Source organism: Epargyreus clarus, unplaced genomic scaffold (genome assembly GCF_041222505.1).
Source record: "Epargyreus clarus isolate Ecla_fem2 unplaced genomic scaffold, WU_Ecla_fem_2.2 ptg000011l, whole genome shotgun sequence".
Classification (NCBI taxonomy): domain Eukaryota; kingdom Metazoa; phylum Arthropoda; class Insecta; order Lepidoptera; family Hesperiidae; genus Epargyreus; species Epargyreus clarus.
Window position 1 is genome coordinate 7925531 of NW_027332219.1, and position 21897 is coordinate 7947427.

At 37.2% G+C, this 21897-nt stretch overlaps 1 protein-coding gene across 2 annotated transcripts in view; it reads right to left on the minus strand.

The window, feature by feature from the left end:
• Positions 1-21897, minus strand: part of LOC140745939 (ribosomal protein S6 kinase alpha-5) — a 133785-nt gene that overhangs the window by 65028 nt on the left and 46860 nt on the right. For both annotated transcript variants that reach the window (XM_073077912.1, XM_073077913.1), the window contains exons 3-5: positions 18423-18556; positions 17773-17857; positions 1445-1560 (exon numbers count right to left, since the gene is read on the minus strand). In XM_073077912.1, coding sequence (XP_072934013.1) covers positions 1445-1560; positions 17773-17857; positions 18423-18556 — 335 coding nt within the window. The remainder of the gene's footprint in view (positions 1-1444; positions 1561-17772; positions 17858-18422; positions 18557-21897) is intronic.

Consider the following 21897-nt stretch of genomic DNA (forward strand, 5'->3'; position numbering starts at 1 on the left):
AAGTGTATGGTGAAGTGCGTCTCCCATACTTTTCTGAGTCGTTCCAACTTAATCCTCAGGGGTGAGAATCTAATCTTATCTGGGGTTGATTACAGATGTGGATGCACGTATGCTACTTCTATATTAGATAAAAAAAAATCCAAAGGCGAATAAAAATATTGCGACAAATCCTACATACTCCACCAATCTACCAAAATACACTTCACCAGCATGGATGGATCATGCTCTCAAGTCCTCATTCTAAGAATCACGCGTAGTAAGACAGCAGTCAGTTGTTCGTATAGTTTCCATTGTCAACTAGTTAAGACTGGTTTCAGGTTACATCAATCAAATAGATCCTATGCTAATCCACGACTATGAATATCATTAGTCTCATTACTTATTATGTGGATGTATTGTAAGTATACTTCATTTCATAGTAAAGAGAATTGTACTGAAATGTGATTGTGACTATTTAGACTAAAATGCCTCATATTTCACGTTCACATTTGTTATTTTTGATAACCTTTTAGAAAGAGCTTAACATTGTCATGTTATGCACTACCTACATATTTTTTTTCTTGTAACCAAACAATTACCCATTAATATCATCAAATTACTGTTTGCAAACAGTTTTGCTCCTAGTTGCTTTTATAAGTAAAATTGTTTTAATCCTACAAAATCATCTTATCTCTCTGTACTCGTTACCACACCCGATGCAGTATCAAGCTACACATGCACGTTGTAGATACATTGTAAATTATCTTACACGTGTCAATACAAAATCAAGAACAGCAAAAGTCAACAGTCAATCCAACACCAATCAGTTCAAAATGTAGATTCCACCTGCAGAGCACTTCAGGTGAAATTGCTTACAAAGAGTTACCAAAACTAAACTTCGTTATAACACTGCGGCATTCGCCCTTGGCTCCAAGCCACGGATCAAAAGTATTATCTGCCTCAGATGTTTATACATTACGGCTACGGAAGACCAAATATGTATTCTTCATAGTTTTATTGACGGCTGAAGCTGATGAGTCATATTGGAACCTTCTGAGATAATATATATCTCCCATGTACAATGTTTATCGTCAATATGGGTATATATTACTTGATATATGAGATCTACTCGGTTGTCTGCCTGATTCCGAAATTACAGCCATTTTCTTAGCTCGGATGTTTATGTAGACAATACCAAACTAAAATGAGTCATCATTTCACCCCTTCTGTTTATTTCTGCTGTTCTATCGGGCCTACAAGGGCTACTCTTGAAAATTGCGGTTGGTATATGAAAATATTTAGAGAAATTCGTATCAAAATTAAAAAATATAAATCCATTTATTTGACGAAATATGAATGAGGCAGTGCAATTGAGAACCTGAACAGAAAAGTTTTTTGTGAAGATCAGTTTAATACAAATAACAATAAGAATAAAGGAAAACTTGTAACAATCCATAAATCTCACCTTATGCAATTGCTCTAGAGCCAATATGATCTCCGCGATGTATATCCTGACTTCGTTCTCGTGGAAATGTTCCCTTTGGTATAGATGGGTGAACAGCTCTCCGCCGGCCACGTAATCTGGAAGAAAATACTGTTATTAGTGAAGGCATTTAATTTATTTGACAAGGATTTTATTTCTCTAGTTATATACGAGTATGTGTTAGAAGTTAATTATTACTTCGGTAAACGGCGAAGGAAAACAACGCGAGGAAGCCTGTATGCCTGAGTTTTTTTTAATTCAAAGATATGTGAAGTTCAGTAAAAAGTATCAGACTTTTCAAATGTTTTTAGTGATGTAATAAAAAAATAGTCAGTCAGAGCTATCTTATAAGGAAATATCATAACACATGTAATATTAATTAAAAAATCTTCCAAATCTGACTCGCCTAACTCAGATCGTGACCATGTGTTTATAAGTGAAAGTTGGCAAATTAAAGAGAATTAATTAAGCGATACGGTTCACGAAGCATCTAATGTACAGTGACAAGTAAATTTGAATTAGTCCATTCGCATCGTCGTTGAGATTTCAATAAATTATGTATTAAACTCCGTTGGAGCGTATAGACTTCCTGCAAAGATTATGTTTGATAAAGAATTAACATAACGTAATGGTTTCCAACACAACTTCTCCGTATGGATACACTTTGGTTATGATTTATTAGAGAATTGTATTATCGAAGGGATAAGAGTTGCTGGAACTAGAGGGGTATTTAATAAAACTATTAAAACGACAGCACTGGTAGAAACTTAATAATTCTTAACATATAGATGTGGTACCTTCAACTATTTGATGCAAATTAAGTATTTATATATAAGCAGAATATAGGAATGTTTTATATTTATAGTCCATTACTTGACTCTCATAAGAGTCTAGCAATAACACTAGCGTAAATAACACGAACATTCTAAATTCCCACACGGCACTACGCTAACCTGTTGATCGGTACCCTTGCACGACGCTTGTGTAAGAAATTAAGAAATTGTTCACGGCACATCGTTTTGAAGGTCCAAATGTTATTATTGCTGAATATGGAACAAATTCACACCGGCCGTATGAATTACAGAGATCTGAGATCTGGGTCGAAACATCTAAGTGAGTCTTTGACCTAGATAGACGGCCGCCGGCCCACGGCAATAAAAGTAAAATACGAGAGATGAATACTATGAGACTGCTTCGAGACAATCCGTTGACGTGTTTTTGAGAATATTTTTTGAGAAATGAGGGAACATGTTACGGAGGACAAACCAAGGCTGTTCACTGATTGCAGACACGTCTTCAGCGTTTAGATTCTAACATAATTGGACAAATTGTCACTGTTTTATCGTACCATTTTCTCCTGTACAAATATGTGTAACATCATTCTTTGTACCATCTTATATAAACAAAAAAATTGCTTAATTTTTATTGTGTCCACCATGTAAGTTTATTGGATTTTGTATACCTCTGATGCCATAATTTTGACCAAAAAAACATTTACTTTTTGATTCCGAAAAATATTGTTAAAAACCAATTGTTTAATCTTCAGTATTAGTAGATATTTCCTTATACAACAGTTTCCCGCATCTAACTTTACCACTTCACAAGTTAATATTTCTAGTACTAAAAATATGACATTCAGTATGCCTTCCGAGAATTCCACATCTCCTAACCTTTACTGTTATCTGTTGAATGACAGTGCGAACAGGTTTCAATGGTATATTGCAACCGTGTACAACGGTATTGCAATTATCTATTGCTGCTTTGGCAATTATGAAAGTGTTCTCTATACTGGCATGAATGGGTTTGCCATGTCTCTTTGGCTCAATGTCATTTGTGTAAATCAGGTCAAGATATTTGATTGCTGCTTTCAAATTGAACTTATCTAAACTTGTTTCTATAGTATTGTCGATGTTTTTTTTTTTTTAAATTTACAAGTCTTTAATCAATTCTTTTTAATGCAGCTACATTAGCCTAAGAATTAACTACCATTTCAGTTTCCATAAGGCCAGTATTAAGAATAGTAACGTCAGAGCTTTGAAACTAATCAATGGAAATAGATGTCATTGTGTATAATAAGATTATCCAAGCATTATCTTGATCATCAAAACTGGCCCTGAATTTTTTGCAACATCGGTCCACTAGGCAATCACGTTTCACGACGGGATAGTGTGTCCATTGAAAGACTTGTAGTGCAAGGCAAAATCTAGGGTACCAGACCTCGAGGCAGATCACCTATGCGATGGACTGACCAGATCAAGACTATGGTGAACGCCCCAATACATGAATGTACCAGGAAGGCGGAGACAAGAAACGAGTGGCGGCGTCTTGTTAAGCGTGCCACTAAGACGAAATAATGACCACGACCGCTCTGACAAGAGTGTAACGCTCAAGAAGAAGTCTAGTTTGTTGTTTGAATACATTTTCGACGCATCATTTATTTGGCAATATAAGTGGAAAATGTCACACGATATAATATAAAGCTGTTTGCCTATTGGCTACTATCGCCTGATTAAAATTTTCCTAGGTTACCTACTTGTCGCTAACTTACTGGTTAGTCGCTTAAGCCGCTGCCACTCGGGCGTCCAATTTGTTAGAGCGACTATGTTCAGCATGTTTTATCTTATTCATATATATACATAATGCTTATAAAACGTCTCCGGGCTATTTTTGACAATCTCATTAACAACTACATAATCGCTAAAGCGACCAGGCGGTCAGACGAGACTCAAAACAACTGAATACACAGCGGCATAACAGTTATATGTCCCTGACCTAGCGTTTCCCAATACATAATCCATGAGCCAACTCATCTATCGTCGGCTAACTTTGCCTTCGGAAAAATTGAAAGAAACGTATCAGTCTACAATTTATATCATAAGAGGTAAACAAAGAGGCAAACAGTATGTGTGATCTTTTTGAGTTTCATGGTTGATACTCGGCCTGTGAGGGCATCGGAGGGTTCGAGGTTCAAATCCCAGGTACCACGGAATTTCAAAATTAGAAAAAGAAATTTATCGCATATAACGGTGCCGGAAAACATCGTAAGGAAACCTATATTTCTGAGCTACCTTAAAAAACCTTCTCAGAAGCGTGTGAAGTCTACCAATTCGGACTTGGACAGCACGGTGACCAAATGCTTAACCCTTTTTCACTCTGAAAGGAGAGCCGTACCCAGCAATGGGCAATATAGACAATGACGCATTAATTTTGGGCAACGCTGCATGACATATAACCGACCAGTACAGAAGAATGTCAAAGGGTTCCGCTCTTGATCCAAGGTTAACCGGTCTAAATGAAGAATAACTTGTCTTTAGGGTCTGGGTGTTGGAGCCTATAACGCATACAATTACGTCTGTATGTGAGTTATGAGTGTAGGTGTTCACTTACTTAAAGATCACTTTCGTAACTCTTCTTTCACTTCTTAGAACGGTATTACCTACGCAGATCTTACAAAATCATTTAATATCGCACGCTGCCTACCGTATCTACGACTAGTCACGATGGGATGCGACCATGACCTAGGGGCACAACATAAATTATTTATCAGCTCCGCCGTTTGTTCGATACGTATCGTATCTTAGATTGTGAGTATTGTCTCTACGAAGAAATTTTAAAGGTATGTGCGATCTTTTTGAATTTTGAAGTTATACTTTTTTGGAGCGTTTGGGAAAGATGACAGTGATTTTTTTACAAAGCGACATCTATAATCGATATCATGAAGTCGCCAAGTAAATATAGCAAGTTTTGCGGAAAAGGGCACCAACAAATTTATTTTCATTATTTTATTTTTAGGTATGATATGAACAGATACCGATACTTTTGTAATAATTTCATATATGGCGCCTGTGCACATTGATATACGCACTGTTTTACTTGTTTATTAAATACGGCAAAGTAGTAAAACATCTTATGTGCCTAACTGCGTAAATACATGCTTTGTTATATGACTGAAGTAGCAAGTGAACATGGAATCCACCTGATAATAAGTGGTAATTGCTTCTCATGGAAATATCATTTCACATCAAGTTTGAAGGTGGTAGAACCCTTTGTGGTTCGACTCCGGCGGCACCACCGCCACACCTATTTCTACCTAATAACAGCAGTGTTAGGCGCTGCTGTGTTCCGGTTTGAAGGGTGTGGTAGGGGAGACAGACTTTTCCGAGGCGTTCCAGCTTACTCCTCAGGGGTAGCGGCGCATCTGTGGCCGAACTCAGGTAGGAATATCTAATCCTATCTGGGGTTGATTACAGATGTCCATGGGCGGAGTAGCCACTTACCATCAGGTGGACAGCATGCTCGTCTGCTACTCCTATATTATAAAAAAAAAATGAAACCAACTCCATGTAGAAAAGAGTTTCTACCTGAAGCCGATCACAGATGCTCTACCAACTTGCCACCCTTGAGGGCTAAGATGGTCGCTTCAATTCATACGGGCACATAAGACGGAGTACTTCAGAACCTCTGGGTCTTGCACCACACCCACAACAGGAAATACTAGTGTAGGGCGTAGAAAGCGTTTGTTTACGATTAAAATCTACGACTTAAACCCATAGATTAGTAAATATACTTCGCCGCCTTTAAAATTGAATGAAGCCACAAACGGCTTATTTTAGTAAGTTCTTTTTTGAATCCTTGACAAATAAAAACATTTTTAGAGAAAATTTACGAATAAATAACTAATTTACGTAATAATTACGTAATTTAGGTAATAAATAAATAATTATTTCAAATATTTTAGGGACATTTTAGCACGGAGACGTGGCAAAATTTTTTTACGCAACTATTTCAATTGTCAAAACTGGGTACATTTTCTTGTTAGGAGTGAGTAATATTTACTAATCTATGCTTAAACCACTTATCTACTGCAACTCTCGCGACACGCATTATGCAAAAGTTGAATTTCAAGTTGCACGGTACCTACTAATGGGACGACTACATTATTAGTCGAGATTATCTTTGTGAAAATAATACGACTGCTTTCCCAAGAAAAGAACTTTGTTTTATATTCTGAAGGGTCAGGTTCATAAGGGCAAGGAAAAGGGTTTTTTAGATTGCCATCAATTGTTTTATTGTTCCACAGTTGGGTACAAGTCTTCTCTCAGAATGAGAAGGTAAGTAAGAGTTTTTAGATAATTTGGCAGCATTCTAACAGAGATAGCCTTACGGTTGAAACACGGCCTCGATCGAGGGGTCAAAGGTTCGTATCCTAGGCACTTGTTGTTTCATAAAACCACGATCTAATCCTTCTTATCCTGCGAGAAGACCCATGCCTGTGGAACAGTAATGGATTGAACACGAATACAAAAACGATCAAGATATTAGATTTTATTTGATTTTATTAGATTAGAACAAAATGTACATTTCCCACAGGAAACAGTTTTTCCGGCCTACGTTTCACCACTATCTTTAGTGTCAAGGTTTTACAGACTACGTATCGAACTATCGAAACGTGCGTAAGCGTTGCGTTGCCAAATTAGTCAATTAATACGTATAACCCATTAATAATTCAGTAAATAGAGGCGTGATTGGATCCAGCGTGCCGTGGGTAAAGTGAGCCAAGGGCGCCGCTAAGTGGGGCCTCGGTGCGCCACTGTTAGGCAATGCCTGGCCGCCTAACTGCCTAGACAGCATTTTTTTTTTAGATTTTTTTAAAAATTGAGTTGAGACAAACAGTATTTTTACAGGTCGATTTAAGATTATAGTATCAAACGAGCATACATTGATGGTAAGTGATCACTGCGTGCATGGATATTTATAATCAACCATCAATAAGATTATACTCCTATCTGAGATCGGCATAGATGCATTGCTACCATTAAAGTTTAAGTTAGAACACCTCAGATAAATATGTCTGTTATAGCACACACTTCAAACCGGAACACAACACTTGACATCGTTGTAATAAGGCAGAAATAAATGTTACGGTGGTACCTATGGAATCGAACCACAAAGGGTTTCCTATCACGTCCAAATTACCACATCCTTTTAACCGAAACACAGCAGCGATTACTATTATTAGCTAGAAATAGATGTGGCGATGGTGTTACCGGAGTCGAACCACAAAGGGTTCTATCACCTAAAAATAGTTAGCTAATGTTCCCATATTTATCAATTAATACTCCAAGTCAACCCATTAATAAACAATTAAATAAAGGCGTGATTGGATCCAGCGTGCCGTGGGTAAAGTGAGCCAAGGGCACCGCTAAGTGGGGCCTCGGTGCGCCACTGTTAGGCAATGCCTGCCTGCCTAGGCGTTGGTTTTTGGATAAAGAAAATCATATTTTCGACGGTTACTACAAGACATTTATTGCAAAGAATCATAAAGTAGGTTCTATCAATGACTTTTAAGAAAATATTTATTTCTTAAAGTAATAAATAAGTTATGTTAACATAGGGAAATTAATACAACCAAAAGTAATTAATAGATCAGTATTTTTTTTGCTGTCACTTACGCCTATTATTACTAATCAATCCATCCGATGTTTTCCTAAAAAGATTGAAATTTAACAATTTCTAGTAGGCAGGTACTCTGTCCCTGTAGTCTCGGGACTAGAATAGGGCTACGGTATCCCCTGCCTGTCGTATGAGGCGACTAAAGGCGGTTCTGGGGTTGCGGGCGGCAAGAGTGGGAGCTCGAACCGTCCAGCAAGTAACCCCGGGAAGGACGACGGACGGACCTTTTGAGGTTTCCCCCTCGTAAACAAAAAAAAAATAAAAATAGGCAGGCACTCTCAAATTCCGATTTATGATAGACGAAGCGTAGCATAATATGTATGTACTTATGTCTTCGTTTAGTTTCTAAACGAATTACAGAATTTGAACAAAGTGTCCTTTGATTCATCTAAATCGCGGAAGTGACCATAGGCTATATTTTTAAGCATTCAGCGATTCTCTTTTTGTACTAATTCTCTAGTTAGGTTACTCATTGCGTAAGACAACAGAACAAAAATATTTAACTTATAAAAACTAAATAAAAGTTCCGTCGTCGCCTTGACCCACCGGCGTATTAAAGTTTTCCTTCCCCCGGCGTATTGTTTGTCGCGGTTGCACGTGTAGTCGGGAGCGCGTGCAAGGTATAACATTACAGCGATACGCTGCTAGGAATCACGTCTTTATATGTGATTACGATATCATTGCCTTTTATTAAGTTCCTATTAAGGACTTTTGAATATGCTTCTGGAAAGTGGTAGAACACTCAGTGGTGCGACATTGGCGGCACTACCGTCACATCTATTTCTGTCCGATAATAGTGCTAAGCGCTGCTGTGTTACGCTTTGCAGGTTGTGATAAGGGAACCATATTTGTCTGAAGCCTTCTAACTTAGTCCTCGGAGTAGCGGCGTATCTGTGGCCGACCTCAAGTAGAAGTGCAATCCTATCGGCCCATTTGTGTCCGACCTCAGGTAAACATCTAATTTTATCTGGGGTTGATTATAGATAATCAAAGTTCCGTCGTCGCCTTGACCCACCGGCGTTAAACTTTTCCTTCCCCCGGTGTATTGTTTGTCGCGGTTGCACGTGTAGTCGGGGCCACGTGCAAGGTATAACATTACAGCGATACGCTGCTAGGAATCGCCGTCTTTGTATTTGATTATGAAATAACCGCTTATAACCACCAGGCCTTTTGTGATGATAAAACAACTTGATTAAAATTTTTTCACTGCTCTATAAAAGAACATCGAGACAAATATTTGAAATTCAGAAACTGATTTGGATAAGTCATGGACGGAAGCGAAATTAATAAACCGTATAATTTCAGCAAATAATAAAATATACCCCACGTGATTCCCACAATTTAGACGAATCCAAAACTATATGACATGTTCAAATATGTCAAGCGTGCCAAAGAATACGCTCCAAAATATTCGGATAAAAATTACCCCGGTAAAAGTAAGTAACTTTAAAAATTGCCTTTATCGCTCATTACCCGCGCCTTGCACCGAACCACTCGGGGTCCGGGGAGTGGTTGGGAAACACTCAAACGAACAATCCGGCGCGGCGCGGATGCATTAAGCTCTACTTGCTTTGTACTCGACTCTATTACGCATTGTTTGAATCGTTGACGAACTAACATTATAGAGTGCTAGTGTTTTACTATTTTGTTCTATTTTACCCAACTAATGGAAAGTAATATTTTTCGAGCGTATTTCTGCAGCCAACATTGATTTTAGTTTTTAATACATCACTTACGCCCGTTATTAATACTTAATTTATCCAAATTTTCCTTTTTAAAAATCAATATTTTCAAAATACCACGACTTGTAGGTAGGTACAACAGGTCCCATACAAAAATGTTAGATGACCTTTGTTATATGTTAGGAGTCTATTTACTTAGTTCGTCTATGATTCCCAATACTGTTATTGCAATCGTCATCGGCTACTTATATTCAACTAAACTTGTTATTGTTATCAAAAGGTCTAGTATTGATCAGCTTTGATAAATATTTATCGAAACAGGAGTAAACCTTATTTGATCTGAATGATTCAATGTGGTAATTTATGAATTTTAATTTTTTACTTTGTCTATGTTAACATAGTACCTATATGTACAATTACAAATCTCCATGGCCGACAATCACCTCTTCACTTCATCCCATCTTCATCCCATCAGCTATTTCAATCGTGTAAAAAATCTTCATGTTGGATTGACATTTTGTTCCAAAAGTTTCAACACATGTATCAGGATAACATGTTGTCTATGTTATCCTGATGTATAATACGACATTGTATAATTACGACACAACAGTCGTCACGGCAGTTATGTGGAACGCCTCCGGAGCACTACGGCAGGATATTGTGACAATTAGCGCGCTGTGACACGAACTCGACTAAACCGACATAGTTGGATTTAATCTAGTGGAGTCTTGTATTTGCATCATTATAACATAGGGAACCAACACTATAACATAAGGTGACGCTGTCACACCGCAGTCGTCACGACAGATCAGTGGAACGCCTTCAGAACAACGACAGGATACTGTGACAATTAGCGCGCTGTGACACGAACTCGACTAAACCGACATAGTTGGATTTAATCTAGTGGAGTCTTGTATTTGCATCATTATAACATAGGGAACCAACACTATAACATAAGGTGACGCTGTCACACCGCAGTCGTCACGACAGATCAGTGGAACGCCTTCAGAACAACGACAGGATACTGTGACAATTAGCGCGCTGTGACACGAACTCGACTAAACCGACATAGTTGGATTTAATCTAGTGGAGTCTTGTATTTGCATCATTATAACATAGGGAACCAACACTATAACATAAGGTGACGCTGTCACACCGCAGTCGTCACGACAGATTAGTGGAACGCCTTCAGAACAACGACAGGATACTGTGACAATTAGCGCGCTGTGACACGAACTCGACTAAACCGACATAGTTGGATTTAATCTAGTGGAGTCTTGTATTTGCATCATTATAACATAGGGAACCAACACTATAACATAAGGTGACGCTGTCACACCGCAGTCGTCACGACAGATCAGTGGAACGCCTTCAGAACAACGACAGGATACTGTGACAATTAGCGCGCTGTGACACGAACTCGACTAAACCGACATAGTTGGATTTAATCTAGTGGAGTCTTGTATTTGCATCATTATAACATAGGGAACCAACACTATAACATAAGGTGACGCTGTCACACCGCAGTCGTCACGACAGATCAGTGGAACGCCTTCAGAACAACGACAGGATACTGTGACAATTAGCCCGCTGTGACACGAACTCGACTAAACCGACATAGTTGGATTTAATCTAGTGGAATCTTGATTATGTTTAACTGTTTAACTAACTCGAGGTTGTATGAGAATGGTGGAGAAATGGCTTAAGGTTTACTGTATGGATTGAGTAAACACCACGATTTTTTTTTTTTTATGAAAAACAAATAACAAAGGAACGTGCTGTTCACATAATTGCAAATGGCCACTGCTGTCCATGGAGATGTGTAAACAATATAAATGAAATTCTACCTATGATAAATATGAGATGGGGCTCATCAGAAAAGGTGCAAAAAGAGCTCTCATACAAGGCCGGCTCTGGTGTTGCAAATTCCATAGGCGGCGTTGACTACTTTCCATCAGGTAGCATCTGCCTAATCGTTAGATTAAGTATATAAAAAAAATCTATCGTAGAGGTAGTAAACGAGGATACAGTCAACCTGATGGTTAACAGTCACTGTCGCTTACACATCTGAGGCCAACTTTGTATAGAATTGAACTTCTACCTGTACTAGGTGCATTACCACTTCTCAGGATTGAGATGGTCGGTTCATATTATGTCAGTCAGCCGACATTCACATACTTCCACCGAAACACAAGAATTACTTCACCCCACGTGTTGATGTGGCGATGGTACCTTCCCGGTCAAACTACCCTGATTCTACCATCTTTCCTTATTACCACTTTTTAACCTAAAATACTAAAAAATGGCTATACTAATTTCAACGTATTACAATATACAATTTTAACTTAATACATTAACTAAATAATAGAAAAATAATTTCGTTATGCTCTCTAAACACTCGCGGTAGATTCGCGCTAAACAAATATTCGACTGCAACCACAAAGTTAGCATTGTGACCGCAAAATAGTTTTTTGTGTGAGAAAATGAATTGTTTGCCGCGCTACTCGGGGTTTCGGTTCCCATGTGTGGATGGAGTGCGCGCGCGAATTGTTTGCGTTGAATGGTGTATACGATCAAAGATAATATGCCGTACGCCCCCACTACCCTTCAACCCTATTACTAGGTTATGTCTTTTATTTAAGTTTTTTACTTTTAAATTAAATTTAAATGTTTCATATAAATATGTGTACCTTATCACAGACATTTATAGGCTTTTATGTATCACACACATAAATACAGTAGAAGAACACCCAGACCCAGAACTACTAGAGCAGCATGCCAACTATCCAGAGACAAAACTTAGTATTCAGAAACGACGTATAAAACATTATTTCTACAGTAATAGTACCTAGGATAGAAATCCCAGTGTGGAAGAATATAAAAGTCGAATGTCGAAGTGTCGAAAAAAATACAATAAAAACCCCACAATATTAAAAACACTAAATTTATACTACAGCTGACGAGAATGCAACCCGGAACCATGCGTAACAGACATTGTATGTTGATTGTTGCGCCACACGGATCGCCGAAAGTATATTTATTATCAAATCAAATCATATCATTTATTTTATCTAAATCGGTTCAGTGGTTTAGGCGTGAGGAAGAGACAACCAGACAGACAGACAGACAGAATTACTTTCGGATTTATAATATTAGTAAGGAAGTAAGGATTGCACACTATTTTATATGTCTTAGGTGCAAGAAGAATACACAAATACACAGACCGGATTCGATGTCTAGTCAGAGATCGAACCCGGAACCGTGTGCGTGTTACACCGGTACCGTATCCATCATATTGACAATGAGAACAAAGAGACGAAACCATGTAACTTTTATGTTTACTTACAAAAAAAAGTGAGTGACTAAACTATTCTCTACAACAAGAGTTCATAACGTTGAAAATTGAATAAAAACATATTAAAAAAACCTGTCTTATTAATAAAAATACATATCTTTCGCGTACTAACCATTTTTAACGGTACATAGTACTTAAAACTCAAAACTGCACTACTACATATACAATACTAAACATGAAATATTCTAGTATAATTATATATAGTACCTAAATATTATAGTTGGTAACCCTACTCAGATCGTCCGAAATAAGCAATCTCGTTTCACCAAAGATTGTTGCCGATTGCAATCGGTAGAACCGTTCGTGAACGATGAACGTAGCTCGTTCTAGTATGGAATTAGTGAGACTGCACAATAGAGCTCAGTTTCGATGCCGAGGAGCAAAGTGTGTGAACTGCGACCGGTAATGCACAATGTCAAATGAATTAGGACTTACGTAGACGTAGAAAATGTGTAGACTCCGACGGCAGTGTTAACTGGTACTGACTTTTCTATGTATCACGTTTAAGTAGCAGTCTATCTTATGGTTACTGTTTATTGCTGCTCATTGACTTATGTATTCGACCAAAATAATATTGAAATTCTGATTGAGGTAGGTCATAGATGCCTTTCTATATAGTCTCTAGAGGGTGAAAATGGAATGTCTCAAATATAAAATCCTTAAACCAGCTCACAGCAGCGCTTGATACTGGTGACATACAATGACATTTTATACTAGACACGTTATACGCCCACTAACTTAAGAGAAAACTTGAGCGAAACTGCTTTGATAGCACACATGCACGTTTTTTAATTTACTTACCTTTAACTACATAGACAAATGTTCTATAAGGGACAGAGATATTAGAACAATGTGATAAAAAAAGACAACTAGTGTTTGACCTTGCGTTTAAGTGTACGCAAACGTAAATATTGACCATGGAATATAGTGACCAATGATTACTTCAGTCAAAACGGGACATCGATTTTTTTATGTCAAATACTTTTTACTTGAAAAAATATAGTTAAAAATAATAAAAAACTTTTATGGTAAAATTATCTAAAAAGTAGATAATAATTTTCAATATAGGTATCATTTAAGGAACAGTAAATAGTATAATTGTGCAAAAAATGTGGGGCGCTTTATGAAAACTGATAAATGGAGCACCCCATGTTTTTTTTCACAATTATACTATTTACTGTTACTTAATTGCCAATGGCAACGGTTCATTTCGGAGACAACGGCACGAAGCATCGAAAAAAGGGACTGTCCCGTAAAAACGGGACGTATGGTGGCTTTCCCATTGATCCGCATGCTTGTCAAAGACAAAGAAATAATGGAACAGAAGGTAAAAAATGTCCAAAACTGTCGATAATAGTTTTAGTATGTCGTTTACGTAGAAATGTTATAGTACAGTTTAACTAAATAAATTATTATTATATAAAAATATAATTTGAAAGAATGTATCTATACAGATGTATCGACTGGTTTAAAATATACGATTTAAAAATTGTTTATATTTATTATCATAGATTAGTAAATATTACTCACTCCTAACAAGAAAATGTACCCAGTTTTGAGAATTGAAATAGTTGCGTAAAAAGTTTTCCCACGTCTCCGTGCTAAAATGTCTCTAAAATATTTGAAATAATTATTTATTTATTATGTAAATTACGCAGTATTAGTTATTTATTCGTAAATTTTCTCTAAAAATGTTTTTTATTTGTCAAGAATTCAAAAAAGAACTTACTATTAAGCCGTTTGTGGCTTATTTCAATTTCAAGGCGGCGAAGTATCTTTACTAATCTATGTTTATTATTATCAGTTTTATTTTACACACGACCATTAATTGCAAAGTTGTGTAAATTTTATAAATGTACTAGCTGACCCAGCAAACATTGTGTTGCCATATAAATAAAAAAAATGTTAAGGGTGAACAACCCTTATCACTTAAGAGATATGAGAAATAGATAGTAGCCAATTCTCAGACTTACTGAATATGCGTATAAATTTTGGTGAAAATCAGTAAAGCCGTTTCGCAGGAGTAGGTACAGAGTAACTAACATTGTGACATGAGAATTTTATATATAAGATTCTAATTTTACCGTGTTTTTTTTAGGATTAATTTCTGGCTATACAAAGATTGTTTATTAAATTATGTTTAGGTTAAGGAAGAAATACGACCTTAATGATTGAAATATTTATTCAATTAAAGAAATTTTAAAATACCGTATACTATCCTATATAAATTTTATGGTAATATTTTTTATTATTTACCACAGGTATCGAAGGAAATTTAAAGATTAGGATACAGAATTTCCCATATATCGATTTTATTTTATTAAAATAAACCATAAAATGTTATATTTTGACTAAAAACACACTAATATAAAAATAAAGCAGTGGGATCTTAAACTATAACATACGACATATGAACATCGTCAGATTCAATAAAATGTCAATTCTGTTCTGTTGATCTATGACCATGCATTTTGCGTCTTTATCACTTTCATTGACAAAAACATACTTTGTCTCTTTCTGGTTACTCACGTAATCATGGCGGATCGAACACGAAAAATAAACAAAATTTAATAATTTCTCTTCATTTACGTGTGATAGGTGATTCCATGAAGTTTGTTTCTATTTCGAGCATAATTTTTGCATTTACGCATTGCACAAGAAGGCATTTTGAGGCTTTAAATTCAAAATAATGACGTTTAACGTGTTCAGTAACATTCGTGTGTATTACTACGCCGCGCGAGAGCGACTGGACTTGGCTGGAGTCGTTTTACACCACTTGCCGTATTTTGTATGTTTCAAGTTTTGCCCGCTTGTGGCGGATCTTTAGTTATAGATCAATGGTGACATAAGAAAGACGTAGGCGTGACGATAGATTAATATAACATATATCTATAACATCTGATTTTTTAGGTTTGAAGAGTGGAATGAATTTTTATTAAGGATTCCAAAAAAAGAATATGATTTTACAAATAAGAAATAGTTATAACATGATTATGACTGCCGAATTATCCAATACTCACTCAAGAATCCATTCAATAGTATATGGTTCTAAAATAATATCCTGAAACTAAATTCTTGTTGTAAACCAAACATATTAACCCAAATAAACCTTAATAAGGTCAAAAAAATACGCTCCATTACTCCATAACAATTATCAAAATTCCACTAATCTCCAAACCAATTCCTACACGCTAATTCACAGAACATGAACATAGAGAAATGACCCTAATCGCTATGGAGATAAACATCGAATCGGAGCACAATAGCCGGCGTTTTGCGCAACCACCGGCGCCCCCTTGACCCAGTTTGCTTGAACTAGAATCGAACGCGGTACCCTCGTTGTCGGGCTTGGTGGGGGATTATTTTTTCATGGTGGTGGTATTAGTTTGGCATGTGAAATTATTTTTTGCATAAATCTATAAAGATGGTAGAACCACTTGTGCTTCGACGCCGGCGGCACCACCGCTACACCAATTTCTACCTAATAACAAGCGTTTTAAGCGCTGTTGTCTTATGGTTTGAAGGGAGACATAGTTTTGCGAGGCGTTTAAGCTTAGTCCTCAGGGGTAGCATCGCATCTGTGGCCGACCTCAGGTAGAAATAATCCTATCTGGGGCTGATTATCCATGTCCATGGGCGGTTGCTCGTCTGCTGCTCCTATATTATAAAAAAATCTTAACCCCTTAGACTGAAAGTCCATGGGTTTTAAGCTTATAATTTTTTCAAATACGCACACAGGCATATTATATTACAAATTAAGATAAACGTTAACAATAGAGAACAGATATAACCCCCAGAGGGCCTGTGAGTTCTCTATAAAGTTTTCGAAGATTTGTTAAGTATACCAATTCGTACGTAGCTACAACTTTAACCTTTTATTAACTTACGAACGTATGTAATTTAAATTCATTTTTTATGTCAGCCTGGCCGGGGTATCAAACCTACACCATTGTGTCAGATCAGTATAATAATTGCAGCAAAATGTAAAGTTTACATATTTCAACAACCTTTAAACCTAATTAACATAACAATTAGTCTATAAATGGTCCGTCAAAATATCAATAGCTAATCAGATTTAAACATTAACTTAATGTTATCGGTATTTATTTAACACATTATAACTAAGTGTTAACCTCAACATTTACGTTTTAGTAACTTTTTTAATAACAAGGTGAACATTTTTTAATGTTTACATATATCACGATCCTGACCGATGTATGATGACTGATCTATGTATGTAAAGATACAACTATACTAATAGTATGCTATGTTATATACAACTTTATACTTAATGCAAAAGACGCTTTTTACACTCACAGCCCCACACTAGGATGGACACACATACCGACGAATACACAAACACCCAGACCCAGAACAGAAATCTAAATTCATCATTCAGATATCTGTCTGGCCGGGGATCGAACCCGGGACCCTCTGCGCGTCAGACCGCTATGGTGACCGCTCTGCCACACGGGTCAAATTATAATTTGATGGATATTTTAATATACGGATATGGTACCACGTAAATTAAATAAAAGGTAGGAACCAGTATGGTTCTTAAATTCCAGGCTAAACGGAATGCAGATTTTTAAACCTGATACAGTGCCACGTGGAACTGTCTTCCACGGAATTCTAATGATCAGAGGTTAATAGTTTGTAATACAATAAATTAATGAACATTGCTATTCTCTCTCGCTCTTTATAAACGTGAAACATACAGAAACGTGAATGCCATACATAATTTAAACAATCTAAGACTATCGTTCCGTATTACAAAAATCCTAGATTGTGTGCTATTAGAATCTGATTAGGGTACTCACCGAGTATTAGGTGTAGTTTGGAGTCTGTTTGGAAGGCGTAGTGCAGGGTGACTAGGAACGGACAGGCCCGCACCGCCTCTAGGACCTGTTGGGAAACAAATCCATTAAAAAACAATATCATAAAAGAAAACCGTTAATTTTATGTATTTTTCAATCCTCATGGTAGTTATGGTATTTGGTCATAGTGACACGATGTATATGTTACGGTATGATATTTTTTAATGAACAGCAGATGAACATGCAGTTCACCTGGTAGGAAGTGGCTACTGCCGCCCATAATCAACCCCAGATAGGATTAGATTTTCCTACCTCAGGTCGGCCACAGATGCGCCGCTACTCCTGAGGCCTAAGCTGGAACGTTTCGGAATAATATGTATCGCTTACCACACCCTTCAAACCAGAACACAGCAGCGTTTAACACTGCTGTTATGAGGCAGAAATAACGAACCACAAAGAGTTCTACCACTTCAACCTCAAATACTTATCCGAGGCTTTCCAATTTAGTTACCAGGGATAGCAAATTCGTTGCCAACCTCAAGTAAGAGGCTAATCTTATCGTGGCAGTAGCCACTTACAATGAGGTGGACTGCATGTTTGTCTGGTACTCCTATATTATATAAAAAAAAAAATGCTCATTCATATGAACCCACCTGTCTCTCCGTCCTCGTGTGTTCGGCGGTCTTCAGCTTCTGCACTATAGACGCCTTCTTGAGGACCTTCATGGCGTACAACTTGCCCTCGTCGACGCCACATCTTTTTTTAACTAGAAACACCTTGCCGTAAGCTGGAACAATAGAGACAATTCGTTAATATTATGTAAAAGTATAAGTTACTTTACAACTAGCAATAAATATTGAAAAAATGCTTAAAAATAAGCTATGGTCACTCCTATAATTTAAAGGAATTCAACATGACACCTCTCATGTTAAAACGAGCTTTTGGCCGCGGCTTCGCTCGCGTTACGAAGTAATATTTTCATCCTCTATTTTATCCTCTTGGGGGTAGAATTGATCAAAATCCTTTCTTAGAGGATGCCTACGTCATAACACCTAACTGTGTTCCAAATTTCAGCCCGATCCGTCCAGTGGTTTGGGCTGTGCGTTGATAGATCACGATGTCAGTCACCTTTGAGTTATATATATTTAGATACACATACAGAGACATACATAGGTACATAGGCTTGAAAAACATTACCCTCTGCAATCGGATAAAAAATTGGCGAATTACATTTGTGCTATAGGCGATTATTCGAAATATGTCAGAAACCTTGATTATTTATTTGATTTGATTTAATTTCATGAAACACTTTTAGTACGGTTAAAAGTTTCATTGGATGTCTAATGTGTTACTAAGTCTATGGTTGACAGGCACGAACTATGACTCAGATATCTGTGAGTAAGACGGTGGTTCTTCCGTAGAACAATCTGATGAACCATATATTGGTTTGTTAAATGCTTTTCAGTAATGGAACAGCAAACGAACTTTCAAACCCCCAGCTAATAAGCTCAAATATTCCGATATATATTTCAAATAGCTCCAAATATGGTGAACTTATATTTAGCTTGACTTTCTATTTAGAACAATCTATTTGAAAATTAACATTATATTATTATATTGTATCGATTGTGAATTAGCAACTCCAGTATAACATACGTCTTAATTAATAATCAATCTACCTAAGATTTTGTATACCAAAGGTTGAAGGAAATTTGAAATAATCTAGTAGACAGTCATCATCATCAACTCATTACTGTCCCACTGCTAGGCACGGGTCTCCTCTCATAATGAGAAGGATTAGTCCATAGTCCACCACGCTGGCCAAGTGCGTATTGGTAGACTTCACATACCTTTGAGATTTTGTTTTCTTTTTTATAAATCTCCCAGGTATGCAGGTTTCCTCACGATGTTTTCCTTCACCGTTTAGCAAGTGATAATTAATTTCTAATACGCACTTAACTTTGAAAAATCAGAGGTGGATTTAAAGAGGCCTAGGATTTGAACCTCGGACCCTTAGATTGAGAGGCCGAGTTTCATAACCACTAGGCTATCACTGCTTGTGCTAGTAGACAGTAATTGTTAAAATTCGATCATTCGTAGGCAAAAATGAAGCAAAAAGTTACACCTGTAGTTAACATCAGATAAAATTGGAGTCCTATCTGAGATCGGCCACAGATGTTTTGCTTCTCCTGAGGACCAAATTGGATCACCTTGTATAAGTATGTATCCCATACACCCTATATAACGTAGGGCCCATGTCCCAACATGCATTACGTAAAAAAAATCGCTCAAGACTTTTGACCCCACGCGACAAGTACACCGTAAACACATTATAGTTATTTTTTTCGGGACCTCATTTTAATAGCCCCGAGGTTCCTGCCGCCGGATGTATCGGGTTACCGTCCCATACTGCAGCTGTCCTGTAAGGTGCGGCTTAGATTCTAATTTATGTAGACTGGGGGATTAAGGGCCAGTTTAAATGACAAATAAGCTACCTCTATATTGTGTATCGAATACAGAGATCTATTGTTAAGTACTACAAAAAGAAACGAAGAAGGAAAATGGAAGAATACATGAACCGACAACTATTAAAATGTTTTTATTCAGTCATTAAGGCAGAGATTCGACCTTTGGTATAAGTATATATTTGGATAGATTGATTAATAATAACGGGCAAACGATAAACATTTGTGAATCCACTAAAAAGTAAACAAATATTAAGTGAAACACCTATGTTTATGTCATATAGTTTATTTTGCTACTTATTTTGCTCATAAGCGTACTTTCTTGCGAAACAGTAATAGGCTAAGATTATTCACATAAAAAAAAAGACAAAGAAACTAGTTAAAAAATATTTTGAGTATGCCACGCTGTCCTTACCAAAAATGTGCGACCAGATTTAATGCGAGATTTTTTTAGTTTGTTAACCTTACATACAAATAGTTAGGATTATAATCATTGGTCGTTGAACTTCCGACCGTTATCAGTTGCGTTGCGGAGATTATTGGCGCCCGCTTTTTATCTGTGCTATTTTCTACCTGTACCGTCTTAACAGGTACGTTGGAATATTATTAAATTTTGAAGGTGGTAGAACCCTTTGTGGTTTGACTCCGGCGGCACCACCGCCACACCTATTTCTACCTAATAACAGCAGTGTTAGGCGTTGTTGTGTTCCGTTTTGAAGGGTGTGGTAAGGGAGACAGACTTTTCCGAGGCGTTCCAGCTTAGTCCTCAGGGGTAGTGGCGTATCTGTGGCCGGAGGTAGGAATATCTAATCCTATCTGGGGTTGATTAAAGATGTCCACGGGCGGCAGTAGTCACTTACCATCAGATGGATTGCATGCTCGTCTGCTACTCCTATATTATAAAAAACAAAAATATTGTAGAACCCTTCTCGGTTTGACTCATGTCACCACTTGTTTTTGCTTTGTAACAGCTGAGTTAAGCGCATAGCGCTGCTGTGTCCTGATTTGAAAGGTGTGATGATGACGAGCCACTTACATGAGGCGTTGCGACTTAATGAAACTAACCTTATCTGCCATAATTTAGCAATGTCTAGTATGAAGAAATTGTCGATCTTTGGTAGGCAAAACATTGGATAGATTATTAATAACGAACGTGAATCTTTAGTTTTATGAGGGGCATCTGCGGCCGAATTTAGTTAAGGCTTTCTGTTTATCGAATTTTCTATGACAGCAATACATACATTGATCGGACTGCATACTCGTTTGCAAATTCATTATAAACAACTGACTTCATTGCGAAAACAGAATTGTTTTTGCACGACTAATCGTACAGATGATCTGACAAGGACGAGCATTGAACTTGAGACATCACGTGAATGAACAAAATGGCGGTATGCGTCTAACGATTGTGCCATGTTTTCGAGATCCCACCTACACATAACCCTAAGAATTTCAGATGAACCTACGATTAGAGCAACGTTAACTAGAGAATTATTACGAAAACAAAAAAAGACTGCTTAATAATATACCTTTTCCTACTCACAATTTAGACGAAACCAACGGCATCTCATAGGTTGTCCCTGTAGTTCAGGGAAAAGAAGAGGTGACTAAAAGGGGGCTTCTGGGATCGCGGCTGGCAAGAGGGCGAGCTCGAACCACCCGG